Genomic DNA, 16,199 nt, shown 5'->3' with positions numbered 1-16,199 from the left:
GTCACTTTATGATGGCACTGGTTATGCCCAAGTTAATTTTGACTGCCTAGTATTAGTATGCACTATATATTGTTTAGAACTAGCATTTCCAAACAAACCACTTAATTTTCAGGATCTTCTCTATTCTTCAGATTTCATCAACCACAATGCAGATGGATAAGAGAACTGCTACTTGACCTCTTCTCCCATTGAGACTTTACTGATATGTGGTTATATTGCTCTAAGACATGTCCTACTCTAAACCTTTCAACAAAGCTATTGATTTTCAAGACGTTGGCATGAATTTACAATACATGCAGCATTTTATATGGGGATACTAATCATATATATACTCCTCCTTCTCCAAAAGACATGATCAAATTCTTAACAGAGTGTTAGGGAATCAAGTCATTAGAGACATTTAACAGTGCCTCATCCATATATACAGTTGGAGACTTATTAACTTATAACCAGCACTACAAAAACAAATATCATAGCCTTTAATCTTACAAGGTCTATACAGTGAAGATCTCAAATGTCAGAAATTTCCTCTTGGCAAATAATATGTAAATAAAACATATGACTATATCTAAACTGTTTTATAATAAAAAGAGTTCTTTAATGTGCAATTGCATTGCATAAAAGAAAATACACAGTAAAATTATTGAACAAGGATTCAAACCACCAGTCCCCTCATTTAACTCGGATTTCCTCTATACAGACACAAGTAAATAGTACTAAAGAAATGAAGTTACAAACTGTGAAATGGAGTTCTTTAGAAAAACAATTATTTAAGACAAGCTCTGGGATCAGTATAAAATCAGACTAATCAATCACCAATTCTTCTTACGGTTCAATGAGACTGGATATACAGAACAATGACCCTGAAAGAGGGAATTAAAGATTCCATTATGTTTAAAGTCTACTTATATTAACATTAATATACTGTGATATTTCAAAAAGATAACTTTAAGAGTTTATATCTAGAAAGTATTTCCCAAGTATTATATTCACAAAAGACTTAGTATATTAAGAAACATACCTCCGTGTTAGTATAGTAAGTGTTCCAGGAAGAACGAAGAGATTCTTGGCCACCGATATCCCACATTAGAAAACGTGTATTATTAATCACTATCTCTTCTACATTACTTCCTATTGTTGGGGATGTATGCACAACTTCATTCATAGAACTGGGGGAAAAGTTCAAATATATCACAATTAGCAAAGAAACTAGATTGTTTGAATATTTTTCAACTAAGGGATAAATTAGCATAACCTCCTTTTATATTTTATACCCAAATATCCCCTTTCCATTAGGTTTATTAAGAGTGAACAAAGGGTTCACTACTGTATATATAGCACAGGGAACTCTAGTTGGTGCTCTGTGGTGACCTAAATGGGAAAGAAATCCAAAAAGAGGACTTATATATGTATGTATGGCTGATTCACTTTGCTGCAGAGCAGAAATTGACATACCAGTGTAAAGCAACGGTACTTCAAATAAAAAATAAATAAATAAAAACAGGATACTACATATTATACATATATTACACACACGTGTAGGATCTCCCAGGTGGTTCAGTGGTAAAGAATCCGCCTGCCAAAGCAGGAGACGCAGGCTTGATCCCTGAGTTGGGAAGATTCTCTGGAAGAATTCTTGAGAATTCTTGCCTGAGAAATCCCATGAACAGAGGAGCCCGGCAGACTACCGTCCATTGGGTCGCAAAAGAGTCAGACATGACTTAGCGACTAAACACCACCACCACCACCACACATAAATAAATAATGTTCAGAAGAATACTAACAAATACACACACTGGACTCTTTATGTTGAAAAAACTACTATATTTCTGGAATCATAGATATGAACCATCCCTAATTTTAAGATGCCACACTTTGGTAAAACCTGAAATACATCACTATCATGTGTTGTATGAAAACAATAAAGCTCTTTGAAACTTCAAAAAAAAAAGAGTGAATGAAGAGTTCAAACAGAGGTGGAACTAGGTAATGGACTAGCTGGAACACTTTGTAGTTTCATTCCAAGAAACTACAGAAACAAATATTTGTCTGCTCTCTATAAGCGAACAACTGAACAACACTCTCAACGTCTTATAAAGTTCTAGCTCTCTAGAAGCAGTTGCTTAAATTCGGCTCCTGGTTCATGGCCAACCTGCCTTCTTACAGAGTAATGTGGATTCCATAAAATTTTTTACTGCTTTTGCTAATTAAGTATCACTCTGGCAGAGAAAGTAACTATATACAAAAAGATACCATTTTTTAGCTAGTTAGTACTTACAATTGGTAAAGGATGGTAGTTTTTCCTGCATTATCCAGCCCAACAATGATAACTTTGTGCTCTGGAAAAAAAAAAAAACTGATTTATTAATCAAAAATTAAAAATTTTCCCATTTCATCTACTCTTTTCAGCCATGGTGTAATTCAGTGTATGGCATTTTATTCCTTCTTGTAACTCAGAAGAACATCACAGCAAGAGAAGAATTATTGGTCTAACCCCTCATTCTGCGTAGATAAGTTTCACCTGTCTAGGAAGCCAGAAGTACTACATTCTTTCCACTCCTTGGAAGCCAACTCTCAGTCAACTATTCCAAATGCAATCACAACAATTTATGTAAGACTTAACTTGTTAATGTTTCACACTGGACTAAGTTACTTAAATTCTAAATATGAATTTAAGGCATTAATGGGGTATGTACAGGTGAGATGGGTGAATGGCAGGGAGAAAAAGGGCAGCCTTTTAAAGCTGCCTTTAGCAGGCATCTCTAAGTATCTGAGCACATGTGAACCATAGGGTCCTTCTAATCAAATTTAAGGACCTATGACTATGGTGGCAGTGACTCCCTGCTTCCTTGGCTTCTACAGCATCACTTTTTCCAACTTTTTCTTCCTCTGTCTCTTGATTTATTTTTTCCACCAACTCCTTTTCCTTGGGTCCTCCTTCAAACACTCATGCTGTCTTCTTGCATTCCTTTCACATTTTAGCAAGGTATCTTGGGGCCCATCTATTGCCATCCCGTCTAAAAACGACTCCCAAAGACAGCAGCGCATGGAGGAAGCTAATCTCCAAAGATGGTCTCTGGATATTCATGCTCCCTTAAATCCTGGCGGGTCCGATGACTTGCTTTTAACCAACAAGACGCAGAAGTGACTGTGTGACTTCCACACCTGGATCATCTCACACCTTGCAGTTGCTGCCCAGCTCTTGGACAACTCCCCCTGGAGTAAGCCAGATACCAGGTAACAAGTCTGACTACCCCATGATTGTTGTGCACATGAGTGAGGAAGCCCGGGTGACGCACAGTTGCCCTCAGCTGTTCTAACCATTCTGAGATGCCAGACACACAAAGAAACCACCCTGGATATGGAGCCAGGTGGAGCCGGAGATGACTCCAGTCCTAGCTGTCATCCAACTGTAATCAAATGAGCCCCAAGCCAGAACTTCCTAGCTGAGCTTAGTGAGCTCACAGAGCCATGAGAGATTGTAATAATTCCTTTAAGTCATCAAATTTAGGAGAATTGGCTTGTTACACAGCAACAGGTAACAGAAGCAAGATGGGAAAACACATGTGGTTGTGTCACGTTGAGCAAATGACTTATTCCTCTAACCCTAAGCTTCCTCACTGTCAAACAGGGAGGGACAATACTATCTTTCAGGGTTGTATAAGTACGACAGCACTTGGGCAGTGCCCACTACCAAGAAAGACAGTTCCTAATCCATGTTCCCAAATCTTTCCTAAGTTCCAATCTTAGTGGATAGATACAGTGCCCCTCAACAACATCCCCAAACCCAATTTTCAAACCTTTTCCTGATTCTATCTTACTTTATTTGCTTACTGGTATTACCATTATTTCAGATGCCTTTGGAGTCCCTCAACCTCAACATCTAATTTGTCACCAAGTTCTATTCTGCCTCAAAAATATATTCTGAACTACCTCCTCCCCACTGTCCTAGCTGCAGTCCTCCTCATCTCTTACTGTACTTAACTAGACTACCTCCAATCCATCTTTCTGTTGTTTCTTGAATAATTTTTATACACTATAAAGCTGATAATGAAATGACAGCTCTCCACTTTGACAGGAAAACAAAGTACAAGTTCTAAGCCTTGTATACAAAACCAGTCCCAAATGAGTATGCTTCAGCTTTATCCCTCACCGTGACCATCAGGCATCTAAGCTGGAGTTCAAGTTGTTCTTCCTACACAAGCTGCTACCTACATCCACAGCAAACATTTCTCTACCTCTACTCATGGTGTTTGCCTGTGCTGGAATTATCGTCTCCAATTCTCCATTTCAAGAATTCCTACTAATCTTTCAGGTATAGCTTCCCAAGAAAAATCACTTTCTCCTGCTCTTCTGCCACACCTCTAACAGAGCACTTATAATGATTTACACAAACACTAATCATCTCAGTTTAATGAGGCACCCTTCAAGGGTACTTCCTAGTAACTGCAACTTTTCTGGTATAATAAATGCTGAATTAATATTCATTCTATAAACAAGAAATGTTAAGGATAAAGGAGCTCTTCAAGAGAAAGCTTTTGCAGTCAGGTGGTAGATGTTTTCCAAACACAACACTTACCATTAAGAGGAATTCCTAATGCTATATAGGTACTTCCAGTTACACAAAAATATGAAGATCAAGTAAACAGGAAAAAAAAATGGCTTTAAATAATATACTTTAGCAGGCCAGTGCTTTCTTTTTTAGGTTGCACACCATGTGGGATCTTTATTCACCAATCAGGGACTGAACTTGTACCCCCTGCAGTGGAAGTGCAGTCTTAACCACTGGACCACCAGGGAAGTCCCAGAACGTTTTAATAAAATCAATTTTGTCCAGTCACTCATTCTTTGAAGAGCAGGCAGCTTAGAACCACTAGAGTCCTAAAGTGACATGACCATGCTCCCCAAAACAGGTTCTAAAAAGTCATTTTAAAAATGCAGGGCCCAGTCTCTTTCATCTTTAGAGATGACTAGGGTGAAGGAACTGAGAAAATGACAACTACCTGACAAGTGGAGTTTCTTCCTAAGGAAAAGTAAAGGGTGACCAGATTAAAATCAGAAGCATGGGCTTCCTCAAAGGAGTGTTAAAAAGGCAGTGGCAAATCCATCTTCACAGGAAGGTCACATCTGAACAGGGCCAGATTACTGAGTCCTTGGAGCAGGGGACCTTTATACCTGGGAAGTTTTTAAATGGCATGGCAATTTTGCCTGACTCTATATTTTTCTATGTCCTCAAATTGAGCACTTCCTCTCTAATGACAGATATCTTTTTCAGTTCTAGTAATACTAGCAATTATAAACATTTTAATACCAGCAGAATTCACAATGAGCTATTCTCTGACCTCTGACTTAGGTGAGTTTTTAGTTTCCCACTTGAATAGAATACCAATTTTTAATAATATAATTAATAAAACATCAGCTTATTTTTAAGTTTTAGGAACGTTATTTTGTTAACCTCTTTGTATTAGCTGCAGCACTAAATTTAGACAGACTTGCCAGTACTCAGGAAGAAAATACAATTACCCTGACCAATGAGAGAAATGGTACTCTAAAAATAGTACAAAATTAATAGGGGCAAAACCAATACAAATGTAGGCAAGGATCTATGATACATAACTACACAGTAACTACAAAATGTGTGTGTGTATATGAATCTTACACAGAGAGATCACAAATACAATAGCACTATCTCTGGCAAGGTCCTTAGTCCCTAAAGGTGGTTAAACACTTATTCTAACCATGCTGCCATTTTTCAAAATATTTTGCAATTTTCTCTTGCAATTGCTTTCAGAGCCTGAGACACACTGTTTTGAACACTCCCAATGGTCGCCGTTTAACCCCTGAAGATGAATTTGATTTTAAAAGGGGAGGGGAGTCACGTGGTATCATCTCAGTCATAAGGTAAAAAGCAGTTAAGATGAGTGTTACCTTTTCATTATTAAATGAGGTGTGATCCCTAAATGATGATTTTAAAATATGCCTCTAAAAAAAATTCTAAAAGTAGTTTCAAAAGGTATTTCAAAAAGTAACAATAGGACTTATCAGTAGAAAACTATCTGGCCTCCTAGAGTAACTGCTTTTAGGGGAAAACCCTACCTGGTTTTGTTTTTAAAGTGGTCTCCTTAATTTAGCCATGCCCCATAGGACTTATTTCTTGATTTCAAACACATTTTCTACCATTTCTGTGAGGAAAGACTAACTAAGCAAAAAAGAAAAAAAAAATAAAGAAGGATTCTGTGTCATACCTGACCACAAGATGAACTTGATAAAGTCAAACTACTGTGAACCAACCACTGTGCAATAACACACATACACTGAGATAAAGCAGATGGCACAAGAAGTTCACAGTGGGATTTCATCTTCTCCTGACACAAGTGGAAGATAGGATGGGGTGAACAGCTTCAAGATACAATGTCTTTTACAAGCCACTGAATGAATGAACTAGAGAATAAGATGAAATTGGGTCACATGATTTGGTGGATAAAGATGTAAAGTCTTGTTAAGTCTTTCTTCACTAGTGCCTAGAAATAAAAGCAGCACACTAGGGAGAGAAGGCATAGTGGATGATACAGGGCGAGAATTCATGCATGGTGTGGTAGAAAATAAACAGGAGAAAAGACTGTCAAGAGATATTCAGAGACGAAGGAAAGAGCAGCTCAAACCACTCTCCATACTGGAAACAACCTCCCTCTTCTAACTAATTTTACAAACTCAGTGAATAACCGTCACTTACAAAAGCATAAATATGCAAATATGCCCCCAAACTCTTAAGACATAAAGCAGATTTCCAACGTCAATCAAGGAAATACAAGCTAACATATTTGAACACATGAAGGTTTTTTAGTAGCTAAAATATTTTAAAAAGAAGAAAGGATCTCGTATCAAACGTGCTGCTGCTGTTAAGTCGCTTCAGTAGTGTCCGACTCTGCGACCCCATAGACAGCAGCAGCCCACGAGGCTCTCCTATCCCTGGGATTCTCCAGGCAAGAACGCTGGAGTGGGTTGCCATTTCCTTCTCCAATGCATGAAAGTGAAAAGTGAAAGTAAAATCGTTCAGTCGTGTCTGACTCTTAGTGACCCCATGGACTGCAGCCCACCAGGCTTCTCTGTCCATGAGATTTTCCAGGCAAGAATACTGGAGTGGGTTGCCATTGCCTTCTCCAACAAACATGCGCAGAATTCAGAAAACCTCTGGGGAGCCCCACGTTCTGTGGCTCAGTCTTTTTTTTTTTTTTTTTTAAAAAGTCCCCGACGCGGAAGGTTCCGCTTGTAGTCGATAGGGCCGTAGCCCCCCACCGGGGGCATGTCCTGCTTCACCTTCGACACCGCCATGCTTGCAGGACCTTGCCTGGCTCAGTCTTAAGATCAGGACAGTTCAATGAGGCCACGAGCCAGAGGCCCTTCACCTCAACATCTCTAACACCCACAAGTCACGTTCAATACCAACTTATATCTACTCCCTCCCAAGACTTGTTTTTTCTCTATTTGAATTTCTGTGTTTTTACAATAAAGCACCATGGCTATTCTCAATAGCTTCCTAAGTCTGAGGTATAGCATGTGGGTCACAGTGAGAACTATAAGATTAAGACATCATTGTGCAATGGGCTCAAAGATAAGGGTGCCAAGTCAAAGGTGAAGAGTTGTTTTATCCCCAACTATAGGGTTAGATTATTCACACTGTCTAATCATCAGCCTTCTCTGAATAGCCTTAGATTCTTTCACCACTGCAACCTGTTTCTCTCACTACCAGGATAGAAGAGACTTCTATGAAAAACACATATTCCAGGTAGTGTTACAATGCACTTCAAAACAAATAATACATAGAACCTAAAATACAATGTGTACACAAGAGACAGTTATCATGTGAAAATGTAACAAAACTTTTGGCTGTTTCAGTGCTTTGATGCATGTGATTTATGACAAGTTACTACTTAGTATGATTTTTCTTTTAGAGTATCTATGCCACAGCATTCTTGCAGTTTTTCAGATAAGCCCAAACAACTGTACACTTGTCACAGTACCTGGATGGAATTTTGCATTATCACCTGGGCTTTAGTCTCCCAATCAATACTTGACTCTCGTCATCAAAATGCTTGTTTCCCTTCTTTGTTTCCTTCTGATATACTCAGGCAGCCTACCAGTTCTATTTACTAACAGGTTCTAAAAGTCAATATATATCCTGCCAACTACCAGTCAGTAAATTAAGCAAAGCAAAAAAAAAGTCATCGTTATCCTGGAGAACTTCTATCTCTGTGAATCATACCAAAGCTAGAAAACACAAATACTAAGGCAGATAAACTGAGAGTCACCCTGATTTTTCATTCTCACCTCATATCCAAACTAAGTCCCAAGGATTCTGTCTCACAAGGAGCAAAAAGTCCCATTTCTGTCAGGTATACTATAGTTTTCACAGGTCTTAACACAGAATCTATAGAGTAAATCATGTACTTAATAAAGTATGAATGAATAAATAAATCAAAATTGGAAGACATAAAGGTTAGAAGGGAGATAATCGATAAAGTCCCTCATACTAAAAATTCAATTTGCAAAATCTAAAAGCATCATCAATTTAAAAAACGAAGTTTGAAAATAAACTTGCAACTTACAGCAATGGTAGTGAAGTTTCAGCTGGGGGCGGGGGATGGGGAGAGGGGGACAAAAAACTTTGCTGAATGAAAAGCAACAATTACACATGAAAAAAGTAGAGATCCAATTAGGAAACAGAAACCACAGAGCAATTTGAACTTGAAAATAACTACTCCAGAGGACTGGAGTAATGAGGGACTGGCTAACAAGAAGTAACAATAAAGATTAAAGGAATGACAATACACAGCGCTTTCACCACCCAGGGCTGAGACAGGGCTTCTCCCCACAGCTCCCCAGGACTGAGATACAGACCTTGCTGAGGGCCTGGCCATGGCTCACTGAATGTCAGAGAAGTAGCTGTGCGGACTCGCCGGTGGCTCTTTCTGGAAATCCTCCCTCTAGCATGTTGGGGAAAGCTGTTCATTGGGAAGTGTTTCCCTGGAGGACCTCCATTCTGAAACCAACTGAAGTGGGTATTAGAGGAAGCTGCTGTGACCACTAGACAGTGTAAGAGCCAGCGGCTGGAGAAGGCGTCCACACTGCACAGAGCAGGAGAGGGCCTGCTGAGAGGCACATCATATCCAGAAAGAAAACCCCCTCCTCTTGCAGTGCCACCTACCAACAAAGCTTGACACCGTGCCTTTAAAAGCCTAGTATTTAAGGACCCAGCTCTGTATGCACAGAGCACACAAAAAAAGTGAGTTTGGAGCTAAAGTTTTAATAACTGGTACAGTTCACCCCTTTGGCTACTCAGCTTCTATAGGTGCTCATTTACATATTTGAATTCCCACACGATGAAAAGAACAACAGAAGCAGAGGTGGCTTTCCCAGCACCAGGTCCTGCGGCACCGGCAGCTTCTACATAATTCATTCACAATGGATCATTCCTTTTCTGTGAGCTAATCAGGAGAATGAAACAACGCTCCCCATGAGGAAACTTCATAACTTCTTTCACAGTTCACGAGTCTAAAAGTTCTTCCTTTTATCTAACATGAATCCTTCTTATACAAAGAAGTTTTTGTTAGGTTTCAAGGGCACCAACTCAGGCACTAGATGATCCTGGTTAAAGTCTCAATCTAAAAGGGCTTCCCAGGTAGCACTAGCGGTAGAGAATCCACCTGCCAATGCAGGAGATGCACGAGACTCAAGTTCAATCTTGAGAAGGAAATGGCAACCCACTCCAGTATTTTTGCCTGGAGAATCATATGGACAGAGTCCATGGGGCAGCAAAGAGTCAGACACAACTGAAGCAACTTAGCACCAAAGTCTATCACTTTTAACTGTAATGCCTGGAACAAATTACCTAATGTTTCTTTGTCTTAAAAACTGGAGACTATCAGGCTCACAGGGTTCTTATTAAGAGTAAATCAATTAAGTGAAGACTAAATTAGCTGCATGAAACACATGGACCCTAACCTTGCAAGTCAATATTAACTGCTATTATTTTATCTATAAAGACAAAGTTAGCTTATGTCCCCACATAAAGGCAGGGGGTCTTGTGTGTTTTGTTCTTGGTCTACCCCACCTGCATCTCTTTGTCTCCGTGCATTGACAGGCAGGTTTTTTACCACTAGCGCCACCTGGGAAGCCCTCTACAACAGACCCCAGCACAAAACAGGTGTTCAAAATACTTGTTCAATGAACAAATGGAGTTCTGATCACAAGGCCTTCTATACTAAAAGGTACTAGTGGCAACTCTTCCAAGCCCTAAAGTTGTAAAGACTTACAGTTTAGTAACTGAAAAACAGCAATGGGGATGGGGGCGGGGCGGTGGGGAGGGTGGAGAATTCACATGAAAAACCGATGCCAGTCACTTCTTTAAGGCCAGCAAAATATTTCTGCAGTATTTAGTTGCATTACCTAGGAAAATCATTCCACTAGTACCTCAGTTTCCTATTTTCAGGAGAAAAGAAAAACTACTTCAAAGGAAAAACTACTCCAAAAACCTACTTCAAAGTTTCTATAGTAGAAACTTTAAAAAATGATATATACAACAGCATCTAAGACAAACTTTGTACCCTATTAAAGTATCACGTAAATGCAACCTTTGGGTTTTCAAGCCTGAGCAATATACAATTAGTTTTCACTATGTACTCAACCTAACTAAGCTTAAATTGAAAAAGCTGGTCTAAAGGGTGATAGAGATATCACACAGTTTGTTTCATCATCATAGCAAATTCTGTTATCCCTCAAAACTTCCTTCCAAGAGTTTATGTGAAAAGAACATAGGACTGTGTTCTGCATCTTCTGGAGGTAAAATAAAGTTTAATTCACAACTAAAAGACCAACAAGTACCTGATAGATTTAAACTGACCGTGCTGATAAGACAATCACATCATTTAATAGGAAATCGTTTATTCATATTTTCATAATGCTGACATCTAAATTTTTAGAACTTCATTAACTTCTTACTATTTCCCAATACTGAAAAAAAAGGTCCAGTCAAAAATTACCACAAAATAGAGGTAATAAGAACACGACTCAGTGATTTTTAGTGGTAACAAAGCACAAATCATTATCTAGTACTGTCAAGTAGCTGCTGGCAAAGTTCGAATTCTGTCTTCACTAACAGAGACAATTTTATCATTGACTCAAAATATAACATGGAGATATCTAATTTTTCTTGCAGGATTAGAGATCAATTAACAATCTTTCTAAATTTCACAGTAGAGTAGAAATATTAGCTTTGCTAAAAATAATACAAACTATGGATTTAAACATTAAAACAGACTATCTACTGTAAGTACCACCAGTATCATGTTATTCTTAAGACCTACAGATTAAGTTTTCAGGATTTGTGGGCTCCATGGTCATACAGTCAAGATATCCTGCTACTCTAGGTGAGACCCAGATGGACAAAGGTTAAGCAACTGGTTTCTATTCACCCTTCTCTCAACAGAAACAGCTAGCTAGAGACAGTGTATATTAGAAGAGGCTTTCTCCAGTTCATGAAAATTCTCCACATCATTTGAAAATCATTTGAAATGTTGCTCTTCCATTTAGTATCATGAGATCTACACTATCATCTTTATTTTTTAAAAGATAAACTGGAGATCACAAGTTCCAGTTCTGTTCCCTTCCCATTGCCTTCTTGTAGGAGCAGCTGGATTACCAAGGAGGAAGCAGGGATGGTTGCACATAATAGATGCCACCATTCATTTATGTCTTTACTGGAAAATTTTGGGCTGTGACAGTAACACCAGCTTCACAGGAGGAAAACACAAAGTTATTGACAGCCGGGATGATGAATCACCCAACTTGAGTTAAAAAGAAATGAAAGTACACCAGTAACTATTTTGTATCTTAATGGCTGTGTTGTCTTTTTGTTAAAATTGCATCCTCTTTCCCCCAGTTTTACACTTATTTTTTTAACAAATGTCAATAAATCTGATATGTATTTCAAGGTAACGTTTGAGTTTAGATGAACTTAAGCATCTCTTTATGATAATACACTCCATATCTGGTAAATTACTAGTCACTTACAGTTAACAGATGTTTCACATGATATGATTTTTAAGTGCTTTCAATGATACTTTAACATTTTAAATCCAGCCATAAAACCTCTACTTAAATAAGAAACAAGAAACACGAGTAGGAAAATGACCTTAAGCTTAACCTTAAACACAGATACAAATCTGGCAAACGGAGAGAGGACCATCACTACTTAGGATGCAGAAGAATCTTCCAAAGGCGGGGGGGCGGGGAGGAGGAACGGGGAGGTGGAGGCGCAAGGAAGGCTCATAAACCTGAATGTACTGGCTAAGTCAAGAGAGATTTCTCATGTTTTCCGCATTCTGCAATCCTCGGTCGCTCAGGGGTGCGTTTGCGGCCACAACCTATAACCTTCATCCCAGAGAACCCCAGTACTTCAAGTGGTGTGCAAACCCAATCGCCGAAGGACGGAAACGTGAGCCAGGCTGGGCCACTCAAGGGGCGTCGAACGTGGGACAAGAGACCTTTTCCACTCCCAACAGAAATCGGAGCAATGGGTGTATTTGCGGAATGGATTTCTTAGGAAGGTCTCCTAAGACAAAAGGGCAGCGAGTCGGGAACCATTCCCGAGCTGGGAGTGGGATCGACCAGCCCCAGGCCCGCAGCCGCAACAGCCCGCACTTCAGCGCAGAGAACGCGCGCGACCGCAGCGCCCACATTCCGGAAGTATTCGGAGACCCCCACCCACCCACCCACCGGGCCACGAGTGACCCTCTCCCCGACCCGTACGCGCTCGGCCTGAGCCCCTCACCCTGGTGATTGAACAGTCTCCATATCCTGGTGAAGAGAATTCCCATTCTCGGGCAGCGGACCCCTCTCCAGCCACCCGGGCCGCCTGGCCTCCCCCGGCTCAGGCTCAAGGGGAGGAGAGAGACGCGCCGGAGCCTCCGTCTCTGCCGCTGCTGCTGCCGCGCTGGCCGTCGGCCCGCTTCCTAGGAACCGGAGGGAGGCCGAAGCCCAGGCCGCCGTGCCGTGCTTGAGGCCCCGCCGCTGCCGCCGCGGCTCCCGCCTGGCTCGCGGACATCGCCGCCGCGTTGTGTGCGACGAACCTCGCGGGCCACCGTCCTCCCCAAGCTCCTCTCGGGCGGCTGCGGCGGCGGCGACCAGGCGGGCGGGGGAGGCGCGGGGCGGGGTGGAGGGACGGAAGGCGCAGGCGCGCGGCCGGAGGGGCGGGGCCTGGGAAAGAGCGCCCGCCTGGCCCTGGCTTACTTGTCAATCTTACCGACCTGTAGGCGGCGGGACTTCGGTCAGGCAAAGCGGGCTTCGGATTGGGACAGGTGGCTCTGGATTGCTTGCTTTGGCGTTTTTTCTACCTTTCTTCCACAGAGCCATAGTGTGAACAAGTCATCGAGTGTTCTTCCCCAACCTTGTTCGCACACTTCATCAAAAGCCCCACCTCCTAGCCTTCGAAGACGTGAATTCCATCAGGGTCTTTGAGGGAGGCTGATTACTTTATCCTTCAAATCTCGACGCCGACACCGAAAAGGGTGGCTTTACCTAAGCAGTGGCCTTATGGCCGTCCTGTACTAAAATGTTGTTCGCTTTCCAGTATCCCTCCACTTGCAGATTAATCTTGCCCAAAACAACGATCTTGATTTGTTCACTCCCAGGTTTAAAAATGTGTGCTGCTACTGCTGCTGCTAAGTCGCTTCAGTCGTGTCCGACTCTGTGCGACCCCATAGACGGCAGCCTACCAGGCTCCCCCGTCCCTGGGATTCTCCAGGCAAGAACACTGGAGTGGGTTGCCATTTCCTTCTCCAATGCACGAAAGTGAAAAGTGAAAGTGAAGTCGCTCAGTCGTGTCTGACTCGTAGCGACCCTATGAACTGCAGCCTACCAGGCTCCTCCATCCATGGGATTTTCCAGGCAAGAGTACTGGAGTGGGTTGCCATTGCCTGCTCCAAAATGTGTAGTGGCACCTAAAGCTGTCTGAGCAGTAAAGTCCAAATACCTTAGAGATATATGCATTGACTCCACAATTTGGCCTCAACTGTCCTTTCCAGCTGTAACTCTCATTATCCCCAGCTGGTTAAACAGCTGGGGAAATGTTCTCTCTGCTCTTTGGGGCTTGCACACCTTGAACAGCCGTGTCACCTACTATGCAAGTGTCACACTGTATTTCATCCACCCTCTAGTGTGGGATACTTCCTTAGCTGAAAGCTAGAATACAAGCGAATCATTAAGTAACATATCAAACTTCTTGTTTTGCGTGTTATTTTTTTTAGCTGGGCAAGTTACTTAGCCTTACCAGGCTTCCATTTTGACATATGGAAGCAGAGGGTTTGCCTCTAAGATCTTTTTTGATTCTAGATCATTGGATGTCTATGATAATTAGTCTGTATTTATTAGAGTCAAGAGGTGGGAAAACAAGAAACCAAGGTTGTTTACTTCTTCTCTTCCACAAAGAAAAAAGAAACAGCTCCAACCTTTAACTTTGGTAAAAAGGAACAGAAAGAAAAAGGGAAGAGAGCTGTAAAAGTCATTTGGAACTGCTCTGTCCCCCATCTGCAAGAGCTGAATGAAATGAATCAAGATCAACAATGAACTCCACCTTTCCACCCCACTTCTCCTAGTCATACACTATCTCATGTCAATATATAGAAAAATAAGCCATTTAAGGAAGACATTAAGACAGTCTACAGTTTTTCTTAGTTGTCTGAGCTGGAAAGCTTGTACCTATAAAACAAAGGGCAGCATTGAGGACTGAAGCATGTCTCCTTTTAAACAACTGTTCAAAAAAACTCCTTTGGTTTCTTTTGGGGCTTATGGTTAAACAGCCAAAGTTTATAGGAGACATATGAAGGGAAAGAAAATTACAGTATTATTTTATGGATTATGGATTTAATCTATTTTAATTTATGGATTGTTATGTTTATATTTACATAATAAAGTACTGTTTAGAAAAACAAAAAAATTGCATAACCAATTTATATTAATTCTCTTAATATGTCCATTCTTGCACACTGTAGCTAATGCAATGGATGTCATATCCACATTAACTTGGGAAGTTAGGGCTTCATATTTTTATAAACCTACATTATTACCCGGGAGATGGTCTCCCAGCTTATTTTCTAAGTATCTCTCAAAAAAAAAAAAAAGGCAGGGCATGGAAAAGAAGTTTTCCTAATACAGTCTTGTCCAACTGTAGGACCCATGGGTGAAATACAAATTTGGAACTACTATAGAAGTAATTGGGAACATTTGTTGAATGGTATGAAACTGTTTGTAAAAAGACTTCTTATTATGAGACTTTTTAAAGATTAATTTATTCATGACTATAATGATGAGCAAAATGTCATTGGAGAGACTTCTGCTTCCATATGTAAGAGAGAGGGATGGTCTTGAATTACACTCCTACCACTAATAAATAGGAAACTGTACAAAATATAGAAAACAACTGTTTTCAGATATTGGCCAACACCCAGCACGGGACTGAGATCCTTGATAAGAGACACAAATGGGGATAGTTTTATTATTATGTGGATTTCTGCCTGGAGGCAATTCTAGCTAGCTACGGTGGGAGTGGAAACTCAGATAGAGTCTGGCAATCTCCTTGAGATGGAAACAGAGAGAGATCAAGGCTACTACAATCTGTGAAGCAGAGTGATTGAAAGGAAGAAGCTATCCAGAGAAAATCTTCAGAAATCTACATAGGTTGAGCTTTTGAGCCTTTGGCTGCATATTAGTCTGTATGTGTGTAATGTAAAACCAGTACGAGGCTAGTCAATAATGACTTGAGGAAAAAGAAAGCACTGAGGAGCTGCAAAACAAGTAATCTCCAGAGATAACAAAGGGCCAGTGTGAGTTCTCTTCAGCCGGTGTGAGGAGAAGACACGGAATATATAGGACATTCAGTAGATACCCCAGAGGCCTTAAAGAGGAGCTAAATTAGCCTAAAGATAGGTCTTACTCTGTGTTTGTGAGTTAGTCGCTAGTTGTGGCCAACTCTTTGCGACCCCACGGACTGCAGCCCACCAGGCTTCTCTGTCCAGGATATTTTCCAGACAAGGATACTGGAGTGGGTTGCCATTTCCTTCTCCAGGGGATCTTCCCAACCCAGAGATCGAACCCAGTTCTCCTGCACTGCAGGGAGATTCTTTACCAACTGAGCTACAAGGAAA

The 16,199-nt window shown here is 40.9% G+C and overlaps 1 protein-coding gene across 1 annotated transcript in view; it reads right to left on the bottom strand.

Moving 5' to 3' along the window:
* ARL5A (ADP ribosylation factor like GTPase 5A) overlaps positions 1-13,222 on the bottom strand; it is a 28,789-nt gene extending 15,567 nt beyond the window's left edge. Inside the window, exons 1-3 of the mRNA XM_061438020.1 lie at positions 12,830-13,222; positions 2,279-2,339; positions 1,022-1,169 (exon numbers count right to left, since the gene is read on the bottom strand). Coding sequence (XP_061294004.1) covers positions 1,022-1,169; positions 2,279-2,339; positions 12,830-12,875 — 255 coding nt within the window. The 5' untranslated portion in view covers positions 12,876-13,222. The remainder of the gene's footprint in view (positions 1-1,021; positions 1,170-2,278; positions 2,340-12,829) is intronic.
* Between the last annotated feature and the right edge of the window lie 2,977 nt (positions 13,223-16,199).

The sequence above is a fragment of the Bos javanicus genome, chromosome 2, assembly GCF_032452875.1.
Source record: "Bos javanicus breed banteng chromosome 2, ARS-OSU_banteng_1.0, whole genome shotgun sequence".
In the NCBI taxonomy this organism is placed as follows: Eukaryota; Metazoa; Chordata; class Mammalia; order Artiodactyla; family Bovidae; genus Bos; species Bos javanicus.
This window is presented reverse-complemented; position numbering and strand designations above follow the sequence as displayed.